The following is a 22,059-nucleotide window of genomic DNA, read 5'->3' as shown; positions in this document are numbered from 1 at the left end:
TGCAAAAATAAAAAAACGAATACAAAAGTAGTTTTAATAGAATTACAGGATATCACATTGTATAGGGTGCTGTAATGCTTAAAATATAAAGTCACCTGCCCAAGTATTCATATACTGAATTATAGAGAAATATTGCTGATATCTGTGTTATGTCATAAAGCTATGTAATAAGTTGCATTGTTTCACAGCATACTCGAGACAATGGGTTAGGTTGTGCCACAGTTTACATTTACATCAAAAATGACTTCAGTGTGTTTCCACTACAGTCCTCCTGAGTCATTAACTAATGCAAACAATGAGTAATGACCATCACCTTTTAGCCTTTCACTACAGACCACTTTGCTTTGTTTTGCTCTGGTTACTTTGGAGTCCAACAGCTTTTGAAACCTTGTCTCACTTGTTTAGCACACAATTTTGTCTGATGCCTCTGTTTTATAGTGTGTTTTAATACATCAGTCTTTCATTTGTGTAGGGCAGGCTAACATGATTTACTGTAGTGTATTGTTTTTTTTTCAGTTATCTTGTCCACAATCACATCATGCAATCTGTCTGAAATCTGCACTGTGCGTCTAGAACAGAACTTGTCACTGTTTAGAGAAAGTTTCGACCAGTCTGACCTTTAGTTTCTTTGAATTGTTTTGATTTGGAGCTAGACATGATGGCGAAATTGACTGAACCTCTATATAATCTATATAATCTTCATAGCTGCTGTTGTACGATAAGAGACAGTAGACAAAGTGTATTGTTGGAGTGTACAAAGCTTTATTGTTTTTAGATGTTTAACCTTTCTCTCTTCCTGCTAGATTTTATCTCAGAAGCCGTCACCTGAGTCCATCCACTGTTCAAATGCAGGACAGACTAAACAGAAGGTATATCAGGTATTTACCCTTCTTGACTATTCTAACAGTGACTTGAAAATCTGGTTGTTTTATGGTTTCAAAATGCAATTCAGTAGCTGGATATAACATGATAAAAGTTGTTTTATGAGGGATATATAACTGCATTAAGCTACTGTTTCCTAACCTGCTGTCAGCCGGGTACATCAAGGCATGTATATGTAACTTGTTTTAGATGAATTAAAACTTTTAAACATGCTTTGCACTAGGGCTGCACAATATCGAAGAAAAATGCGATATGCGGTAACTTGCTAAATGATGCTGTAACAATATGCAATATGATAATGATTAAAGTTTGTAAAAACAAATTGAACTTCAGTAAAATATGTTTAAAAACCAATAATAATAGTAACAAACATACACGTTTCACATTCTTTCTGATCACTCATTATCTTCCACACGCCAGAGCACACACAAGATTTTAGTGTACAATTGCTAAAACTTTTCCATAACCTTTGCAAGTATTAAAATTAGTCGGATATTGCAGACTATTGCAAATGCAAGCGTCTCTTTTATCATAAACCCCTTCGAAGCGTCTGCAGCAGGCTCGTATTTTGACATCACGCGTGGTGCACATAAGTTTGCATGACGCACAAAACACATATTTTGAAATGATGGCCCACACACGACGGGCTACACACATGTTGTGACGAGCTTCGCAGTTTTAACATAAGACAAGACGTTCAAATGTCATTAATACGTTATTTGTAAATCATTTTTAGATATAATTTCATATATGTTATTAAAAGACATATTTATATTTAATTTTTGTGTAATAATAAACTGTACCTGTCAAAATGATTTGCAGCATCCGTGTTACCGTGTGTTGTTAGTTTCAGGCGGTTTTTATCTTGAAATAACATACCTTGGAATATCGCGACAGGCCAATCAGAATCAAGCATTTTAGTGCCATGTAATAATCTGTGATATTTCGCTAATTATGATATATTGTGCAATCCTCCTTTGCAACCTTATCTGATTTTTTTTAATGTGTAAAGTTTAAAATTTGTCTCTAAATAATTTATCCTGATTTTTGTTTATGATGACTTGTTATGTTCATGAAGGCTTGTGTGAAGAATGTCCCGTGTGCTGGCCGAGCACTGAGGAATGCTTTCCTATCTAATGGCAAGGATAACTGGAAAACTCATATTAAATTGGCAAGGATCATCAGGCAAGTTTCAAAATAATGTTCAGTTTTATTATGTCTGGGATTATGTTTTAGTAAATTACATTAAGAAAGGTGGAATAAATAGTACAAACATCATTCAATAGGAAGTACATTTTTATATCATTTGGATATTTCTGAGATATAGGGGTGCGCAGGGTAAAAACTAACGCGGGGTTAGTTGTAACATGGACTGTTTACATTGTTGCAGAAGGTTGAGCGTTTTGTTTTTCATGCTGCCAAAAGAAAATCTCCTGCAAATTATTAGAAATGTATAATGTTTTTCCAGAGAGTAATTGATGAATGAGTGTTTTGGTGGCATGTAAGTACATTTTTTCATCATATGTTTTTTTTTTCGGTTGGTTGGTGTGTAAGACACCAAATCCAATCCTATGTAATATTAATCAGTGTCTTGTTGACTAAAACATAGCATCGTTTTGAAATATTTCTGCAGCTATTAGGAACTTTTTGGTGGGCTTGAAAATATTTTGACCCAGCAGGGTTAATTGTAACGCTGTGTTACAACTAACTCCTCAGCACTAACTGGGTGATTCTCACGAAAACTTGGTTTTAAAAATGTCAAGCATGAAAATGTAAAAATTGCTTAAATTTACTTTTTTTCCCACCAGACATTGAAAAACAAAGTCTGGAGTAAATGGGAACATTAATTTAAAAACTTTTACTTATCATTTAACACTTTTTGTAACATAATTTTAAAAATTAGTCCTAAAAAATCTCATTACCGCAACAGTCAGAAAACATCAACACTGACATATTTTCAAAATGACATGACAAACCCGAAAGAACATAATTTGGAGATTCTGCACATGCATTTAAAATCAAACTATTATGCTTCTATTAATTAAATTAACATTTAATAAGCATCTGTTGCGGTAATGATAATCAAAATGTCGTGTAAGCATTCTGACAAGACAATATTTCAAATTAACTGTAAAAAAATGATCTTACCTGGTAGCCATCTTGAAGTAACTGGTCCATGTGCTTGGTCACTCAAAATCAAACTTTATTAAAATTCTGTATGTGTGCTTAAACTGTTCTCAAAAGTGTTGCGGAGGATGAGAACATCAGGCATGGACATCATTTTCCTAATTTTTCTTCATTATTATTATACATGAATATTCAGTAAATATTTTTTCTGTCATCTAAAGTAGTCTAGCAAAACATCCATTTATTTTTTTTCTTAATATTTTTGTGTTCATTTGATTAAATTACAACATAACGCATGTTCAAACACAGCCGGACACATTGCGGTAATGAGAATTTCAGCAGAAAATGAGATAAAATTTACAATTATAAATTCTTATGTTGAAATCACACATTGTGCAAGGAAGAACACAGTATTGTGTTAATTCTGATGCTTTTTAATGTTACTATATTACACATTTTAAAGCTAAAATCATTAGTTTCGTGGTGTTTCAATGGTTTCGTGAGAATCACCCAACTATGAAAACGCTAACGTTAGCATAATTCTTGCCGTTATTTTAAAAAGGCTGCACACGAATGATTGCTGGCTGCCAACAAAATAAATGTGCCTGTCTTATCAAAAGTCGTGTGTCAAATTTATTTTTGTTCATATCTTAAATATTGATTGAATAAGGTCACGTCAACGATTGAACTCATAATGAAATGAATGGCTTAAATCAGACTTTGATGCTCATTATCTCAGAGTTTGATTTTAAGACTTTAGTATGGTTATTACAGACTGGGTCAAATTTTTTCGAAAATTTTTTTGTCATAGTTGTGCTGCTTTTTCTCACGTGTTTGGACATTTGTATCCATTTATAATTGAACCAGAAAAGGGCTGGATGAATGAATACAGTGTGGATACCTGTCTATTATAGACCGATATCTAAACATTATCCACTTCAAGTATATAGACAAGATAGTATTGAAATATTTGCCTGCAAACTTAATTTTTATCAAGTGTTACAACTAACCCGCGGCCTGTTACAATTAAGCTCACCTGTGGGGTAAGTTGTAACGTTTGCACTTCTGTCACGTTTGGTGTAATTGTCCAAGAATGGTAAGTACTAGAAACGAACTTCAGATGTTTATTTGTAGCAGAAATGTGTGTTGCTTGTGTAAAAATATAATTAATCAAACTTAAATATTTTTTAAATGATTGAGCCAAACCCAAAAAGCGTTAGGTTGTGCCCTGCTCTCCCCTACTGAGAAGCTGATTGAGAGAATACAGTTAAATATTAATGAAAAGTAACAATCTATCATTTGAGAGCCATTATTGATCACCACTAATCTAAATATTGGGGAAATTCATCTCTGTCAGTGTCAATTTAAAGTGACACTACAAAAAAATTACTTTGTATCAACTTTTAACAAACTACACGATAGTGCATGACTAATGTAAGCCGAATGGAAAAAAATGTTTTATTCCTGTTCTCATTTTTCATGTTGTCAGGAGAACATATATTGGTCTTGAGCTGGTGGAATGGTTGATGGATCACTGTGAATTCATACAGAACCGGCTAATAGCTTCCAAAATGTGGAACATTCTGCTGGACATGGGCGTTCTGCTCTCAGGTAAACAGAAAAGACAATACTGTTACGGTGAAGGATACCAGTGCTCCTGCAGTGTACAGATGGCACATACAGATGGTGTTCGGTTCGGATGATTTATTGATTATATTATAATGCATTATGTGCATCCATAACACAGTGTAGCTCCCTGTGGCGTGCTTGACCAGAACAGAGTAGTGAAATGATTTATATCAGCACTAAATCACTGGAGGAGATACTGTACATGTAAGGATAAATCTTCAGTTGGTTAGGAAAGCTCTCTTTCTTCAATTTAACAAGCTCCATTTTTCTATACCATGCCTTTTTTGCTTTTGTAGTTATTACTACTTTTACCAAAAATCCACACAGATAAATTCCACTTTATACCAAGACACATATTAAGTCTAGACTTGATTTGTATGACATGTCTGTATTATTATACCCTGTTGTGTCCAGTGGAGCAGCAAGATGTGTTTGAGGACTCCAGGTCCTTGTACCAATTCACTTTTGAGGAATGTGAGGCCCAGAGCTGTGATTTCAGGAATCAGGCCAATTGGCAGAGTGCAGTGCATCTGCTCCTTCAGCTGGTCCCTCACACGCAGCTCCGCGGTGGGGCCCGCAGACGGTGAGTACGCATAGACGCCGAAGGTCGAAGGTCATTTAATAACCTTGCCTTAGGATTGTGAAACTATAGCTTTTAATTAAAGGCGGAGTCCACGATGTTTGAAAGCCAATGTTGATATTTGAAATCACCTAAACAAACACGCCCCTACCCCAATAGAATCTGGACCTTCTGTTGATAGACCCGCCCCACACATACGCAACCCGGCATTTGATTTGATTTGATTTGCTATAAGTGTGTTTTGGTAGTCGTCCTTTTCCAAAGCGTTTTTCAAACATCGTGGACTCCGCCTTTAACAGATTGTGTCTGTCAGCAGCCTTTAATGATTACAAAAACTGAGTTAAAACATTTATTATGTCTATTCATTATATAAGAGACTTTTAATGACTATGTAAACTGTGACCAATTACATCTTGGATTGTTTTTCTGGTTTTATATCCAGATTATTTATTATGGCGGAATCAACCTAATTACTGTACATTACACTAACACATTATATTCTGTAGTCTAAGGGGCCAGTCACACCAAAAGCGTTTATGGCAGTTGCTGGTGCTTTTTTTGAATGATATTCTATGGGCAGGGCGCGTTTGCGCGCTGTTTATGCGCGCTGAGCGCCTTGCGGTTTTTTGCCGCCTGCCGCGCACGTGTTTTTGAAGGAGCGCTGAGAGCGGAGAAGCGCCCGACGTCATCCGCTTGCGTTTGCAAGCGTTTAAAGCGCTTTTGGTGTGACTGGCCCCTAAAGAAGCTACTTTTCACTATCATAGGAAGCACCAACAAACACTAAATTCCACTGGTTGTTGATATTTGTTGGGACAGAATTAATAAATTAAAAAAAAATTAAACCCAACAAACGTTACTGCTAGTTTACACCAGATACATTTTAACTTGAGTCAGATTTATGCTGCGTTCCAGACAACTCGGATTTAGGATATTTCTCACCCCTAAACCAAAAAAGTCTAAATTAAGTTTATTAAAAATATTTAGTAACATTACAAAATTAATGCTACTTTAATGTTTTAAATCTGGGTTGTCTGGAACGTACTGTAGCATTGACTTTCATTTCTGCATCTGCAGTGATGATGTCATTAAACAGCAAAAAATATTTTTAAAAAAAAATACAAGCAATGCAGGTCAATATGACTTACAATAATGAGTTTGCTCTTGTGGTTGGAACTTCCTTTATTAAAGTCACTATGGGGTGGTTTCCCGGACAGGGATTAGCTTAAACCAGGACTAGGCCTTAGTTTAATTAGGAAATATAACTAGTTTTAACAAATATGCCTGACTTAAAACATTACTGGTGTGCATTTTGAGGCAAAACAAAGGGCACTGATGTATTTTAAAATGTGTCAGTGAAAGTTGTTTTCAGTTTGGACAGCTCTTACATTTATTGTAGTCTAAGACTAGTCTAATCCCTGTCCGGGAAACTGCCCCTAAATTGGCTCTTCCAATTCTTCCCATTTATTTTAATACTAGTGATGCAGCATCTATACAGTTTTATGTCTATTTCACTCTACCCCAACAAAGGAACTTTGCTGTGTTCAATAACTGTTTTTTTGGGTCAGCGTGAACAAGCCATGATTACATGGCATAATGACAAAGGCAGATTTAGATCAGTAGTTCAAAAAAGAAATGACGAAAATGCTGTATACTGTATATACTATATACTTTCTGTTTGTCATCATTTACAAACCTATTGTACAAAATCGTTGACTTGTAATCAAGACAAGACTTTCAGATGATAAAGATTAAATGTGGTGAGGAAATATGACTTACAATGATACCAATGTAGTATTTTGAGCTGTAGATCCAGACTTTACCAGCAGATGTCTATGTGACAACAACATTTCTGTGAGTGATTTTGCCTCAGGCTCTGTCTGTCCCCAACTCTCAGATATTCAGACATACCCAACCTGTTCTGAGCATCAAACCACTGCGCAGAGCTCTCCATTTGTCCTGCCACGGTCTGGAGAAATCATACAGTATCTTATCATCTTACATACACTATGTTCCAATATAATTTGCAGACTTTCTGTCTGTTCTCACTGGTTCTGCTTTTTTTTTTTCACTTCAAAGCTGCCAAAGAATGCACCGATACAATAGGTTACATTGTTCTATCTAAATATGTGACATTACTAAGTGCAAAAAGTGATCCAGAGACGGTTTAAAATGTTTATTTACAACCCTAGGATTTGACCTCCTCAAAATGAAATGGTCTATTACCCTATTTAGAAGGGTCATGAATAATAATTTTGAGCTCTGCTCTGATTGGCTCTTTCTCAGAGCAGCTCATTTCAGGAGCTCTGTGTGTGTATAAACAGACCTTCTGCTTGAGCATGTATCATACAAATATACAGATTTTGAGGAATAATCAGTAATTCAGAGATTGGAAATGGAAATTTCTGTGTTTTTTTTCAGTATGGACCTGCAAAATAGTATAACTATAGCCTAAACGCTAGCATATAGCATTAACTAGCATATAGCGCTAACTCAGCAGTCACAACTCTGTTTTTAGAATTGTAACAACATTGTATTTAATTTAATGTGTAATTTAATCTTGGGGGCGTATATCTCGACTTTAACGTCACAGTTGGTGTTATGTTGACTTTGCCTGTTTTCTATTGGTTTACATAAAATAGAGGAAACAATATTGTTTGAGGTTCATGATATGTAATTACCATGTACAGGACTCTTATTATTCATTTATGCCTAGGTAAATACCTAAATTTTACATTGTACGGCATCTTTAAAATGGGGACATTTTATGTTTATTAATAGGACATTTGAGTAAATGAAGAGTTTGGTTCCAAAACGCAATAAATCCATTTTGACAAATTTTGGTAAAAACGTGTTTTCTATACCAAGAAAGTGACAAGATGAAAACAACTATTTTCTGTTACAAACTTTCACACAGCATCTTTAGGTAATAAAAACATAAAAAATTCAAATCCATAAGTTGATTTTCAAAGATTTATTATAAAAACGGATTATTTTTTTCCACAAAATGCAATAAATCCATGACAAGTTTTTATTCAAAATGCTATAAATCTATTGAATCAATAGCCTATATAAATGTGCATTCATCTTTGCCATGTTATATTCATTTAGTTGACTAGTTGTACACACTAATTAAAAATATAAACATTAATGTCATTAATCAAAACACTTACTTTGTCATATTAAGATCACTGTCATTGCGGTTACGACGTCGCTTAACGTCTTTCACAGAGATCAGCTGTAAAATGTTTTTGGTCCTGCTCGATTTTCGTTGACTTTGAGTAAAATTATGTAAAGTTTTTCATAAGATCCTCTGGGGTCAATGTGTTAGCATGAGAAGCTTGATGCTGTCGGGAGAACAAGCACCCGTCTCCCGAGTGCCTCTCAGGGAAAATATTAGATGCTGATGGCTTACGTTTCTTTCCCATCACAGAAAACCATCACAGGTTTAGCGATGCAATTAAAGTATTATTTTGTTTTGTTTGTTGATCACGAAGTACAAAGTAGATGAGGAAAACTAGGACTCCGTGTACTCAGCGCGTCCGCCATTGTTTGTTTACATTGCGTGACTGGTGGGCTGTAATATCAGAAATGGATTTATTGCGTTCTGTAAAAAAGGAGGACTGGCGTTTATCGCATTTTGGGAAAAAAGGGAGAAAAGATGACAGAATAACACGGCGGATATTGGATTTTGCGTAAAATTAAGAATTTACTTTTAACTACTGACCTGATATAATACTGATTTTGGCAGTAACTCATTTTTTTCCAAAATGGCGTTTATCGCGTTTTGGAACCAAACTCTTCAAATAATTTTGCATAGAATTTTCCTAGCATTGTAATTTGTTCTTCATGTCACATATAGTACCTCGGGTGCTACACGTACCGCAGTGTGATGACCACACAGACCTATTTGAAAAACAGTACGTAAGCATGCAGTTAATGGACGTCAATGGAAGTCAAACGATATGCTCCGCATCATTTCCTGTATGCTGGGCGATCAGTGTTAGGTAGAATTTAATGGCTTTGTCTGGGCAGGAAGTCCATTTTTATAGAGTTCTGATCTGTTTTTAGGTCCCTGTGTCTGCATCACCATTTGTCCCAGTTTAGCTTCTGGGACACTGAAAACTCTTCTGAATACTGCTCCGTTTATATGTTTTCATTAAGTGCAAAGTCATTGTGGACATTTTTGATGCTGTTGATGTTACATATACATTTACATTTGGCAGACACTCTTATACAGTGCATACAAGGTATACATTTGTATCAGTATGTGTTTGAACCTGTTACCTTTTGCACTGCTAGTGCAATGTTCCAGCAGCACTGAGCAATACAGGAGCACAATTACCAAAAATGTATCCTTACAAAAACGGTGATATCAGTTCGTAATGGGGTATTACAGTGATATTTTGATGTATACCATTGTACTAAATGTTTGTCAAATTAATATACGATATTAATCACATTCATATTTTCATAATACTCCATGGAAATACTCATTGTAGTTGTGTCCAACACACATGCTGTTATCATGCTAATTACTTTTTTTGTAAATAAAGGTTGTTTGTCTTTGAAACTACACACACATTTAAGATTAACTTGTTGTTTATGTTGGTATGTACTGTAGCTATAAAGATGAAGATACCCCGAAGACACCAGAGGTTTTTAATCCAGTTTTTCAAAAGAGAGCACTGGAGCATCTTACTTCAACGGTAAGAAAATAAGATCTGCACTTTATGTCTTTTTCATTTGGTTAATTCATTAGATTTTCACTGTGTATGAGCATAATATCAAAAAGATCTGCGGTTTTTCCATCATGACTGAGTCAATACATTACTGCCATGCTGCGTGTGCTTAGCTTCCAGTCATTAAGGTAATGTTGCAGAAACTCTCCTCAAGGTGTGCCTGTGCACCTGGAGACACATTGGGGACAGAAATATAAAGCCATGTCCTGGGATTCTGAGTGAGTCTGCATTTGCATGGACACCCTGGGAATCTGATGATTCTCGCTATAAATTTCACCTGAGCTTTCGAATTGCTGTGTTCAGCTGAACAGATGAGATGCTCAATTTAGTGATTCGAGAAAATACTTGCGCTTGTAGTTGTTCATAGCATGTGCAAGCCACAAGAAATCTGTCTTACAGCTAAACTTATTCAGTAAATATATGATTTATTGCAACTTCAAAAATCTTCTACACGACATAAGGGATTCATTTTTATATCATCATTTTTGAGTGAACTGTCCCTTTTAAGAGCTTTTGTAGTTGGCCGTACAGGGACACAATGGCACATTTCCCAGTCCAGCTCCATTTGTCATTGCCGCAAGTCTGTAGACTCCGGGCAGGAGCTGCCACATCGGTCGGCCTCACAGGACATGTCATGTTTATGGGCCACTAAGCCGAGTTAAACACCTCCATTACTTTCTGCCACACACCTAGTTTAAAAATAATCGTACCTTTCATGGTCAAAGAGCAGACAGACTTCCACTCAGAACTGACTGATATTTCCTTCCAGATACCTGATCGGATACATTTTTAATCGTAATGTGCATGTGCTCTGGGATTATATTGTGCAGCTGCAGTGTAGTTAGCGCCTCACGGATTTGAAGAGTGCAGACAGATCCCGAATAGCTTTGAGGTTTTAAGTGAAGGTGTTGTATGTACTCAAAGGAATTAAAGAAAATCGAAGGAAGGGAATGTAAACAAGCAGGTATGCATAATTCTGTTACACCCCTGCAGAAAAACATCAAAGTAGGAATCGATCGAGAGAACTGGTTACAGATTCTTTACTTTTTCCTTTTTAACATTCAGAGTAAAACACAGCTGGAATTAAAGAAAACGGTTTACCCAAATATGAAAATTCTCTAATAATTTACTTACTCTCATGCCGTCCCAGATGTGTATGGCTGACTTTATTCAGTTGAACCCAAACAAATAGTTTTATATTAAATGATATGTTATTTTTATATGGTTTTAGCAAAAAAGCATACATGCTTTATTAAAGTAATTCATATGACTGGTGGGTTAATAAATGTCTTCGAAAGTGGAAAATATATGTATATATTGAGTGACGCTTAGTGACGCTTAGTGACATTTATGTAGTGTATGAAAACATACAAACAGTGAGATATACACTCACCTAAAGGATTATTAGGAACACCATACTAATACTGGGTTTGACCCCCTTCAGAACTGCCTTAATTCTACAATGGCATTGATTCAACAAGGTGCTGAAAGCATTTTTTAGAAATGTTGGCCCATATTGATAGGATAGCATCTTGCAGTTGATGGAGATTTGTGGGATGCACATCCAGGGCACGAAGCCCCCTTCCACCACATCCCAAAGATGCTCTATTGGGTTGAGATCTGGTGACTGTGGGGGCCATTTTAGTACAGTGAACTCATTGTCATGTTCAAGAAACCAATTTGAAATGATTCGAGCTTTGTGACATGGTGCATTATCCTGCTGGAAGTAGCCATCAGAGGATGGGTACGTGGTGGTCATAAAGGGATGGACACGGTCAGAAACAATGCTCAGGTAGGCCGTGGCATTTAAACGATGCCCAATTGGCACTAAGGTGCCTAAAGTGTGCCTATTTGTAGTGCAGATGAGTGGTACCCGATGGGGTCTTCTGCTGTTGTAGCCCATCCGCCTCAAGGTTGTTCGTGTTGTGGCTTCACAAATGCTTTGCTGCATACCTCGGTTGTAACGAGTGGTTATTTCAGTCAAAGTTCCTCTTATATCAGCTTGAATCAGTCGGTCCATTCTGCTCGGACCTCTAGCATCAACAAGGCATTTTTGCCCACATGACTGCCGCATACTGGAAGTTTTTCCTTTTCACACCATTCTTTGTAAATCATAGAAATGGTTGTGTGTGAAAATCCCAGTAACTGAGCAGATTGTGAAATACTCAGACCAGCCGTCTGGCACCAACAACCAACAAAATTGCTTAAATCACCTTTCTTTCCCATTCTGACATTCAGTTTGGAGTTCAAGAGATTGTCTTGACCAGGACCACACCCCTAAATGCATTGAAGCAACTGCCATGTGATTGATTGATTAGATAATTGCATTAATGAGAAATTGAACAGGTGTTCCTAATAATCCTTTAGGTGAGTGTATTAAAATATGGTGGCACGTTGATAACGTTGATTTTCATTGGTTATTCCTTTTTTTGTCATTTTGTAAGATACACAAGAACTTTGAGATTTGATTTGTTGTGCAACCATATTTGAACTTACTGTATACATTTTTCATATTTAAGTGAACTAGTGTTTTCTAAATGTTGAACATAAAGATTCATACACTAGCCGTGTTCCTATTTGAAGGCTGGATCCTTCCAAGGTTGTGTCCTTTGATGTCGAGCACTAGTTCTTTTAATGTCGCATCCTACAATGTCCATGAAGAGAACTGAAATGAGACCATCTAGCCTAGGGAGGCTGCATAGTTGCGTCATCTGCTGTACTTGCACTGCGTCTGTCAGCGGGACACAGCAGAAATGTTTCTAACTTCTACAAAATAAATATGAAACCAAACATTTTAGAAAATATGACACGTTGATGTAGATTAGACTAATCAACCAAATTAACCAACCTTAAAATATCAGAAAGTAAAATGCAACAAACACAGAATAATACACTGTAAAAAGTTAGAAGTTCTTTCAAGTTAAAATTTCTCTTTAGTTTCATTTTAGTTAAGATGATAAACTTAATTTTTTAGGGGTTACCAATTGAGGTAATATTTTAGTTGATCCAACTTTTCAATTTTTACAGTGTATTAATACAAAACAGAATTTATAATACTAAAACCGTGACAAGAGCATTTTTTGCAAAATACAAATTTATTTATTTAATAAAGGTTTTAACAGCCGTACAGGAGCGCAATGAATTTTGGGATAGCCGAGGCTGTGAAGGATCCATTTGCAGCTCGGAGAAAGGAGGACGCATTTTAAAGCAGCCTTCAGAGGTCGCAGCCCTCGAATTGGGATACAGCTACTGTAAAAAAAGAGAAAAGTTGGTTCAATTTAAAAAGTAAGTAAAACATTTTTGCACAACTTTTTTTTGTTAACTAATATTTTTAAGTTAAATTAACTCAAAATACTAACGTTTAAAGCAACCAGGTAACTTACTTTTTTAATTGAACGCAACAAATCTTTTTTTACAGTGCTTTCAAACAATTAAAGATATTTTCCTATAACAGCAGGTTTTGAACAATAAAAAATGTTTTTATATTGCATGATTTCAGTAAGGCTTGTTCAGCCAATGCCTGAATCGTTTAGAAAAGAGCTATTTCACATTCTTTTCTCTTTTAACAGGTACAGCAGGAGTTGCTCGAGGCTTTGGCTCGCAAGGCACAGAATAAATCAAGTAAGAGTTATTGTGTGTCATCAGGGTTTGAATTTTTTATTGCACTGCGGGAGTTCATCATTAGTTTCTAATGTTGAAATTGTGTTTGAGTAGCAAGTATTAAAAAATAACATTCTGCCCCAGATTCCTCACTCATCTGTTGTATTTCTGATTTTACAGTCGTTGAAGAGAACAGACCAGAAACCCCTCCACCCTCTCCAAGTTGTGCTGAGCTCACGGTAAGAAAAACGCAGATTCCAGTGTAGAGGGCTTTACATCGACCTGTGTCTATGTGTTGGCGTACACATATGTTTTGCTGAGTTCGACAGCCGTCCGAACGGCCCAGCACCGTCTATCCCGTGTGTTCTCTGATTGAGCTCGGTCATCAGAAGAAAGCCCTTGAACTGGCAGAAACTAAGAGGACCTGTGATTGAAAATAGATTGACTCTATATAATGTGTGTCAGGCTCGGATTGTAAAGCTCTTGTTTTTTTTAGCTCTGTGTAATAGCTGATAGTTCATCGCAGCGTGTCTGACAGGTCTGTGATCAGCACACAGAATATCTGCGGTTTACAAGGACAAATGATGTTTCAAAGGCAATGCTGTACAAGCTGGACATTTGGCATCCTATACATGGCTCGCAAATGGTTTGCTTTATTTAGGCCAACCTAATGATGTCCCAGCATGGTACCAAAATTGTTTATCGAACAAATGTGAACAAAAATTAAATGTAGTAAATCAATGAAATGAAATTTAAAAATTGAACAGGGCATTGCTATACTGTACATTTAATATAAGTAACAACAGCATTGGACCTGCATTGCACAGAAATATAATTATAATAACTTAAAAGATAAATTACCAAATAATGGTCGGCACAACTTCTTTTTTTAGTTTTTACCTTTTAAAGTTTTACTTGTTTTTTTATTTGTTTTATCATTGTTCAACTTAAAAAATCCCTTATTAACCCTTATCAACCTTATCTGACTATCTAACAGAGAGCAAGTGCTAAACTATAGTATGTTAATTGCAGGAGAGAGCTTTTCTGGCTTTATCTTGAATATCAGATGATTTCAGGTTTTATTGTGTCTCTAATCAGAGAAAACGCCTCATTAGCCCAATTGTATTTTATATTTCCCATTGCAATTTGTTTTGCTATAGGTACACGCTATCTCAGCTTATCATTAGGCCTCTTTATAGTAATATCTTGTTATCTGGTGTAGATAGTTAATGTAACTCTTATCTAACTGTCCATTGTTTTCTATATACATCCTTACACTGAAACGCTGAAGAATGTCAGGGACTCTACTGGTGTTGAATTTGTCCAGCATGAGATTTGATTCCTTATATAGCCCGCAAAGCTGATATGGAAATTCCTCTCTCCTTCCCTTACTTCAGAGAATGAGATCACAGGTTTCTCCTTTGGAAATTCGGTGTTTGCCATTGTGTTTAAATGGAGCAGGAAGACTAAACGGGATACAAAATGTCCTTGATTACCCTCTGTATGAATTTAGATTGAAGACTGGTTGAAGATTCCAGTATTTTAAGTATTCTGTATTTTGAGGTGAGGACGTCACCTATCAGGTGTTTATATATAGCTGTTAAAGGAATATTCCATTTTCTTAAAAGAAAAATCCAGATAATTTACTCACCACCATGTCATCCAAAATGTTGATGTCTTTCTTTGTTCAGTCGAGAAGAAATTATGTTTTTTGAGGAAAACATTGCAGGATTTTTCTCATTTTAATGGACTTTAATAGACACCAACAATTAACACTTAACTCAACACGTAACAGTTTTTTTCAGCGGTGCTTCAAAGGACTATAAACAATCCCAAACGAGGCATAAGGGTCTTATCTAGCGAAACGATTGTCATTTTTGACAATAAAAATAAAAATATGCCCTTTAAACCACAACTTTTCGGCTAGGTCCGGTCCAGCGCGACCTAACGTAAATGCGTAGTGACGTAGGGAGGTCACGTGTAACATATATAAAACGCACATTTGCGGACCATTGTAAACAATAAACTGACACAAAGACATTAATTAGTATCAGTTGACATACAACAACCTCGGAACGGTCCTCTTTCAACACACTTGTAAACACTGGGGCGGAGTTTCGCGTTCGTCTTCTGTGACCTCTTGACGTCATGACGTATTGCGTGAGGTCGCGCTGGCGCATCACGACCAGATCTCGACGAGAAGTTGTGCTTTAAAAGTGTATATTTGTTATTTTTCTTGTCAAAAATGACAATCGTTTTGCTAGATAAGACACTTATGCCTCGTTTGGGATTGTGTAATAGTCCTTTGAAACTCTGTTAAGTGTTGAGTTAAGTGTTAATTGTTGGTGTCTATTAAAGTCCATTAAAATGAGTTTTTTTCCTCAAAAAACATAATTTCTTCTCGACTGAACAAAGAAAGACATCAACATTTTGGATGACATGGTGGTGAGTAAATTATCTGGATTTTTCTTTTAAGAAAATTGAATATTCCTTTAAGGTGCTTTCAGGTGCTTAGTGATGTCTTTACATCTTTAACATAATGTAGATGCTCAATGTACAAATTAACCAAAAGTTCAAACTTTTTTTTAAAGAAAGATAGCATAAACAGAAGTAAACATTTTACTGAAAGACGTTTGTTAGGTTATAAATTACAAAATAATAGATCTTTGTAGTCTTTAGAATCAAGTCAGTAAATATCTGGACATCAAATGTTTTTAGACATATGCATAGCAGTGGCGGCCGGTGACTTCTTTTTTCGAGGGCGCTTGATGCGAAGTTCGTCACAACATGTATGTAGCCCATCATGTGTGTGGTTCGTAATTTCAAAATATGTGTTCTGCGCATCGAGAGATCCTGTGTGCATCACGTGTCTTGTCAAAATATGTCCCTGCTGCAGATGCGTCTAAAGGGTTTATGATAAAAGAGACACTCGCGTTTGCCAGATACTCGCATAATCTCATGCGTAGTTAGAGTTTAGTGTTAAGGGAGTGTCTTGTGTGTATTTTGTGAATGTGAGCGTTTTATCGTAAACGGTTTTGATGCGTGTGCAGAGGGCACTTATTTTGACAAAACACATGATGGTTTACATGACGCAGCAAACACACATGACACTCCAAACGCTAATTTTGAATTTGGGCCCCTCCGATGAGCAGTCACGAGCCGCCACTGATCCATAGTTAATGTAAGGAACTGCATCAGGAGTTACGCTGGCGGGACATTTGTGTGAACTTGTTAAAAAAACTGGCTTGGAATGGGCTGATTGAATAATTGAAGTTCGTTTTAAGAAAATGTAATTGCAGGGATGACAACTCTCAGGATCAAGTTTAACCAGTTAATGGTCATTATGTAAAGTATGAAGACTTTGTACTCCTAATAGACATGTGCAATGAGGATGCAAGTGATGCTGCTGCAATGTAAGGCACAATATCCCATAAACAAATGTAGAGAGGTGGAGCTGGGGGTGGAGGCGGGTGATGTGCCATATTTCTAAAGCACACTAACAAGACTGCTTATATGTAAAGGTAGAAGAAGCAAACATTGACATTGGCTTTTAAACACCTAAAAGCCAATTATTTTTAGCCAGGCTAATGTGTAAGCTGATTGGCTGGTGGATCCAAAGACAGTTGGTTTTGTAATTTTGTTAATTGAATCATATAAATTTAATTTTGTTTATTGAATTAAAAGCAGCTAATGAAAATCATTTTTAAGTGTGTACTTTTAGTGTGTATCTGCTTGAATTACATGATCACTTAACCATTAGTAACCTGCCCACCTCGACCCCAGGCTGGCCTTTCTCCTATTTTCTGGAGATTGTGATACTTCCTATTCAGGATTGGAAGGGCTGCCAGATGTTTCCTGGTCACCCCCACCCTGCCTATGTGCGTAAGAGAGAGGGGCAGGTTCATTCTCCCCTCAGGCAACACTGGCTCACAGCCTTCACTTTTATTAAAGCTTTCCTCCTGAGTGCCTATATGTGTCTACAGTTTTGTGCACCCTGAGGACCGCTGTGAACATTTTAGCAGTTAGGGTATTTTTTAGTCTCACCTGTGTGAGACACAGCCGGAGGGGACTGTACTGTCAGACGGCTGTCAAACTCGCAGCGATTCACAGAGAGAGCTTCTCTGGTGTGCTGCGGCCCCATGGCTTGGGACTGTGGCCTGAAGTTTGTCTTTTCTGTAACTCCTACACTACAGCAGGTACCCGGGGCCGGTGTACGAGAAAGAGAGGATGTCAGCCGATTGGAGATGGTCCAGAGACTGGCAAAGGATGGATGCCGCCTTCTGCATAGCCCACTGAGAGCTACTGAACGTCCTGCCGAGGTGAGATGTACTAACTTTTATGTGTGCACTGTATGTGAGAGTCCAAGATTTTTATGATTAGGGAAACGTTTTAATGATGAAGCAAACAGTATAAATGCTTTTATCAGTACAGTTTTTTTATTCAGAGTGTTCTGGGAATCCTGGCTAGCATTATGCTTTACCAGTTGAGATAAATTGGCACTTTACTGTATTGTAATAACTCTTTTGTGATTTGTGAAGTAGCACATTATAATCTGATATTTTTATTTGATTATATCGCTCTAACTTTTCTCAAAATCTCAAACTGTTTAAAGACAAAACCAAAACGATTTCTGATTGGTGGATCTTACAATAGTCCCGCTTTTAGCAGCCAGCCACTCACAATGACAGGAAGAGTTGACGCAAATACAATAACGTTGGCGGCAACCAATCACTCTCTCTGCAGGTCGTAGCATTCAATTCTGAGTAAAATGTTTTTTTCTGACCTTTCTTAAACAAGAGTTGAATTGTCCTAATACGCTTGATCCAAATCACCACTGAGTTTTAGAAATGTCAGGATTGGAGGCTTGGCAAGGGTTCTGTCAAGATTGATTGTGTTCAGCCTGCTTTTCTATGATACCATATTTAAGACATGTATGACAAGTACATTAAAAACGGTTTATAGCATTTTTTAATTCAGTGTTAGTCGTATAGTTTTGAATGTTATGTGACAGTTAGTTTCTATGTTTTATTTGGAAGGTCAACGAAGGCATAATGCTGTTGCATGTGAATACAATAGATGTTTTAACTGATATACAAGTTTGTGCTGTAGGAAGAAAGCCTGCTGCTGCGGTGGACATTGCATGCATGTTTTTATACATATCTTAACATACTATATCAGTGCCATTGTTTTGTCTCAATATGCACACCAGTATTGTTTTTTGTAAGGTATGTTTGTAAAAACGAATTAAATGTCCTAATATAACTAAGGCCTAGTCCTGGATTATTCTTAACCTTGTCCGGGAAACCGCCCCCTATAACTTTTTTACTTTATATATCTTTGTTAGTTTATGTTCCAAGTCTCGATAGAGTTCACTTTAGCAGTTCATTTGAACATTTACTCATAAATACGTCTGTCATTTTAAGGTTACACGTAGATAACATCTATAGCACTTTTGTCCTGTTTGGAAACCTGCCCAGTTGCACGCATTTTGCGTAGTAGGTTCGCATTTTGACCTCAATGTACGTTAGTATGATTTGTGTACGCAAACGTACAAACACGGTCAAATGCACAGCCTTGCAAAGTATAGTTTATTTGACTCGTACGTGTACACGGGTGTTTGACTCATACATATCCAGAGCTACATACTACATTCTACTGTAGGTGCATGCATGACATACGCATACAATGTACGCAGGGTTTCAAAACGCAATAAATCCATTTTTACTAATTTGGGTAAAATGTGTTTCTATACCAAGAAAGTGACAAGATGAAAACCACTATTTTTCTGTTACAAACTTTCACATAGCATCTTTAGGTTATAAAAACATAAAAAATTCAAATCCATAATTTGATTTTCAAAGATTTATTATAAAAACTGATTCTTTTTTTCCGCAAAATGCAATAAATCCACGCCAAGGTTTTCTTTAAAATGCTATAAATGTATTGAATCAATATATAAATGTGCATTTATCTTTGCCATGTTATATTCATTTAGTTGACCAGTGATATACACTGATTAAAAAAATAAACATTAATGGCATTAATCATCCAAAACACTTACTTACTCATATTAAGAACACTGTCATTGCTGATGTCATCGTTGGGACGTCGTCGCTGAACTTTTTTGACAGCGATCAGCTGTAAAATGTTTTGGTCCTGCTTTATTTTCGTTGACTTTGAGTAAAATAATGGAAAGTTTTTCATAAGATCCCCTGGGGTCAATGTGTTAGCATGACAGAAGCTTGATGCTGTCGTGTGAGAACAAGCAATAGCTGGCATTTTTCCTTCGCCCGAGTGCCCAAGTCTCTTACGTTTCTTCCCCGCCACAGAAAACCACCACAGGTTTATCAATGCCATCAAAAGTAGTATTTTGTTTTTGTTTGTTTGTTGATCACAAAGTACTAAGTAGATGAGGAAAACTAGGATTCAGTGTGTTTTCAAAACACCGCCATTGTTGTTTACAGTGCGTGGTATGGTGCGCTGTGATTTGTTGAGCGGATTTATTGCATTCTGCAGAGAAGGAGGACTGGCATTTATTAAAAAATAAAGAATTTACTTTTTAATACTGACCAGATAGAATACTGATATTGGTGGTAACTAATTTTTAAAAAAGGCTTTTATTGCGTTTTGAAACCAAACTCTTCATATACATCAATAAGAGCAAATCAACGTCAACACAAAATTCTGCGTGATCCCTCTTCCACTCCAGCCATCTGATGGATTTCGGAACCGTCCTCTCAGTAAATGACAGATGATGTGAGCTCGACTGCTTCACTCTCATTGGTAGTCGCTACTGAAAGTCGCTCATCATTTGCATAAAGTTGAACCGATTTCAACCTTGATCCGTCGCCGGAAATGGCCAGCTCTCTGTTAAAATTGGTTGTGGCTAGAAGGGATACAGCAATGGCCAAATTTGTGAAAACTTACCGGATGAGCATCTTTTTTTTGCCTGGCTGCTGCTGTATGTTGACCTGAGACACAGAGAGTTTACGACACTGCAGATAGTGTGCAGAGGGGTGAGATCTGCTCTTTGATTTACAAACACTCTCACTACTGCATACAGTACCGCATATTTTGCTTGCTCTCTGTTTTCACTCACCCTTTCCCATCTCTGTGTAATTTCTGGAAGTTATTGCTGTGGAGGAATAAACTTAAGCCTGATCTTGGAAATATACGTCATGGTTATTCTTAATCTATTGGGTTTGCTTAGCGCATATTTGCATTATGATTACAAAAAACATTTTTTGTTCACTCTAGTATGGAGTTATGGAAATCTTTGTGCGAGAAATGTCAACAGAGTAGACCATAAAAATTATTTAAATTCTCACATTGTCTTTTCTCACTTACATAAACACAACATCATTCCAGTTGCTTCTGCCCGTAAATGACTAAATGTTTGCATATAACCAAAGGCCCTTTAGGGAAGTCACACTACCCGGCCGTATTTCCAACACCTCTAGGCAATTATTTCAGTCATGCAATACCAAAGTCATAAATACTTTAATAAGAAAAAAAGATAGATATTTCTAAACTTATGTTACCATTAAACAACATATACAGTATTTCCAACAAATAAATCTGACATCAACTGTACCATAACTTTTGCTTAGATTGTGCTAGAAATAATTAGTTTGAGCTTGCTTCAGCTACTGTACATGCGCAGAGGTGGGCAAACGCCTCACAAGACTCTGTACACAGCTTCTCCCCCAGTGAATCATCTGCCTTAATCAATTCATGATTGGTTATTTTTTAACTGGTAGGCGGGACTTCTGTTGCCAGAGCGGCCATATTGAAGTTTGCATTTACCCCATTCATGGTAATAGCGGTGCTAAATCCTGTTAAATTTGTTATCTTTGATATTAACTGTGCGTGGCTAAAAGTTTATAGTTTTCTTAATTTATTAATATTACAGTTACCCTAGCAATGGAATAAACAAAGCCTTATATCTCTGCATCAGAGCATCGTAGAGACAAAGGAGTTTGACAGTTTTACTCATTACTCAAAGTATAATCACTAGTGGAAGCCAATTTACTCCCTAGCAACCAAACAGAAGTATCCCAGCAACGGAATAAACAAAGCCGTATATCTTTCCATCAGAACATCACTGAGACACGGGGTTGGAGCGTTTTATTTGTGGCTTAGAGTATAATAATTTTTGGGTTAGATTTAGTTAATATTATTATTTACAGTTTTTGTAAATGTTAGGGCCCTATTTTAATGATCTAAGCGCATTGTCTAAAACGCACAGCGCAACGTCTAAATGGGCATGTCCAAATCCACTTTTGCTAATTTAACAAGGGGAAAAATGGTTTATGCTCCGAGCGCATGGTCGAAAAGGGTTGGTCCTATTTTTTTATGAGTAATGGGAGTATTTTGGGTATAACTTGCAATAAACCAATGAGAGTCTCAGCTCTCATCCCCTTTAAAAGCCTGTTGCCCTGGCGCTATGTCTAATCCCTATTTAGATGATGGACTTTGTAAACTGAAAAACTAACTGGAGGA

General features: G+C 36.7%; 1 protein-coding gene across 3 annotated transcripts in view; it reads left to right on the top strand.

The window, feature by feature from the left end:
- rapgef5b (Rap guanine nucleotide exchange factor (GEF) 5b) overlaps positions 1-22,059 on the top strand; it is a 56,874-nt gene that overhangs the window by 2,476 nt on the left and 32,339 nt on the right. Inside the window, exons 2-9 of one of the 3 annotated variants that reach the window (XM_055209657.2) lie at positions 804-869; positions 1,961-2,067; positions 4,499-4,620; positions 5,053-5,221; positions 9,840-9,924; positions 13,527-13,578; positions 13,738-13,796; positions 17,751-17,876. In XM_055209657.2, coding sequence (XP_055065632.2) covers positions 804-869; positions 1,961-2,067; positions 4,499-4,620; positions 5,053-5,221; positions 9,840-9,924; positions 13,527-13,578; positions 13,738-13,796; positions 17,751-17,876 — 786 coding nt within the window. Of the gene's footprint in view, positions 1-803; positions 879-1,960; positions 2,068-4,498; positions 4,621-5,052; positions 5,222-9,839; positions 9,925-13,526; positions 13,579-13,737; positions 13,797-17,489; positions 17,877-22,059 lie in introns of those variants that run through there. The other 2 variants (XM_055209656.2, XM_055209659.2) reach the window with 2 other exon arrangements.

Source organism: Misgurnus anguillicaudatus, chromosome 10, assembly GCF_027580225.2.
Source record: "Misgurnus anguillicaudatus chromosome 10, ASM2758022v2, whole genome shotgun sequence".
Lineage (NCBI taxonomy): Eukaryota > Metazoa > Chordata > Actinopteri > Cypriniformes > Cobitidae > Misgurnus > Misgurnus anguillicaudatus.
The sequence above is the reverse complement of the archived record's forward strand: the minus strand, read 5'-3'. Positions and strand labels throughout refer to the sequence as shown.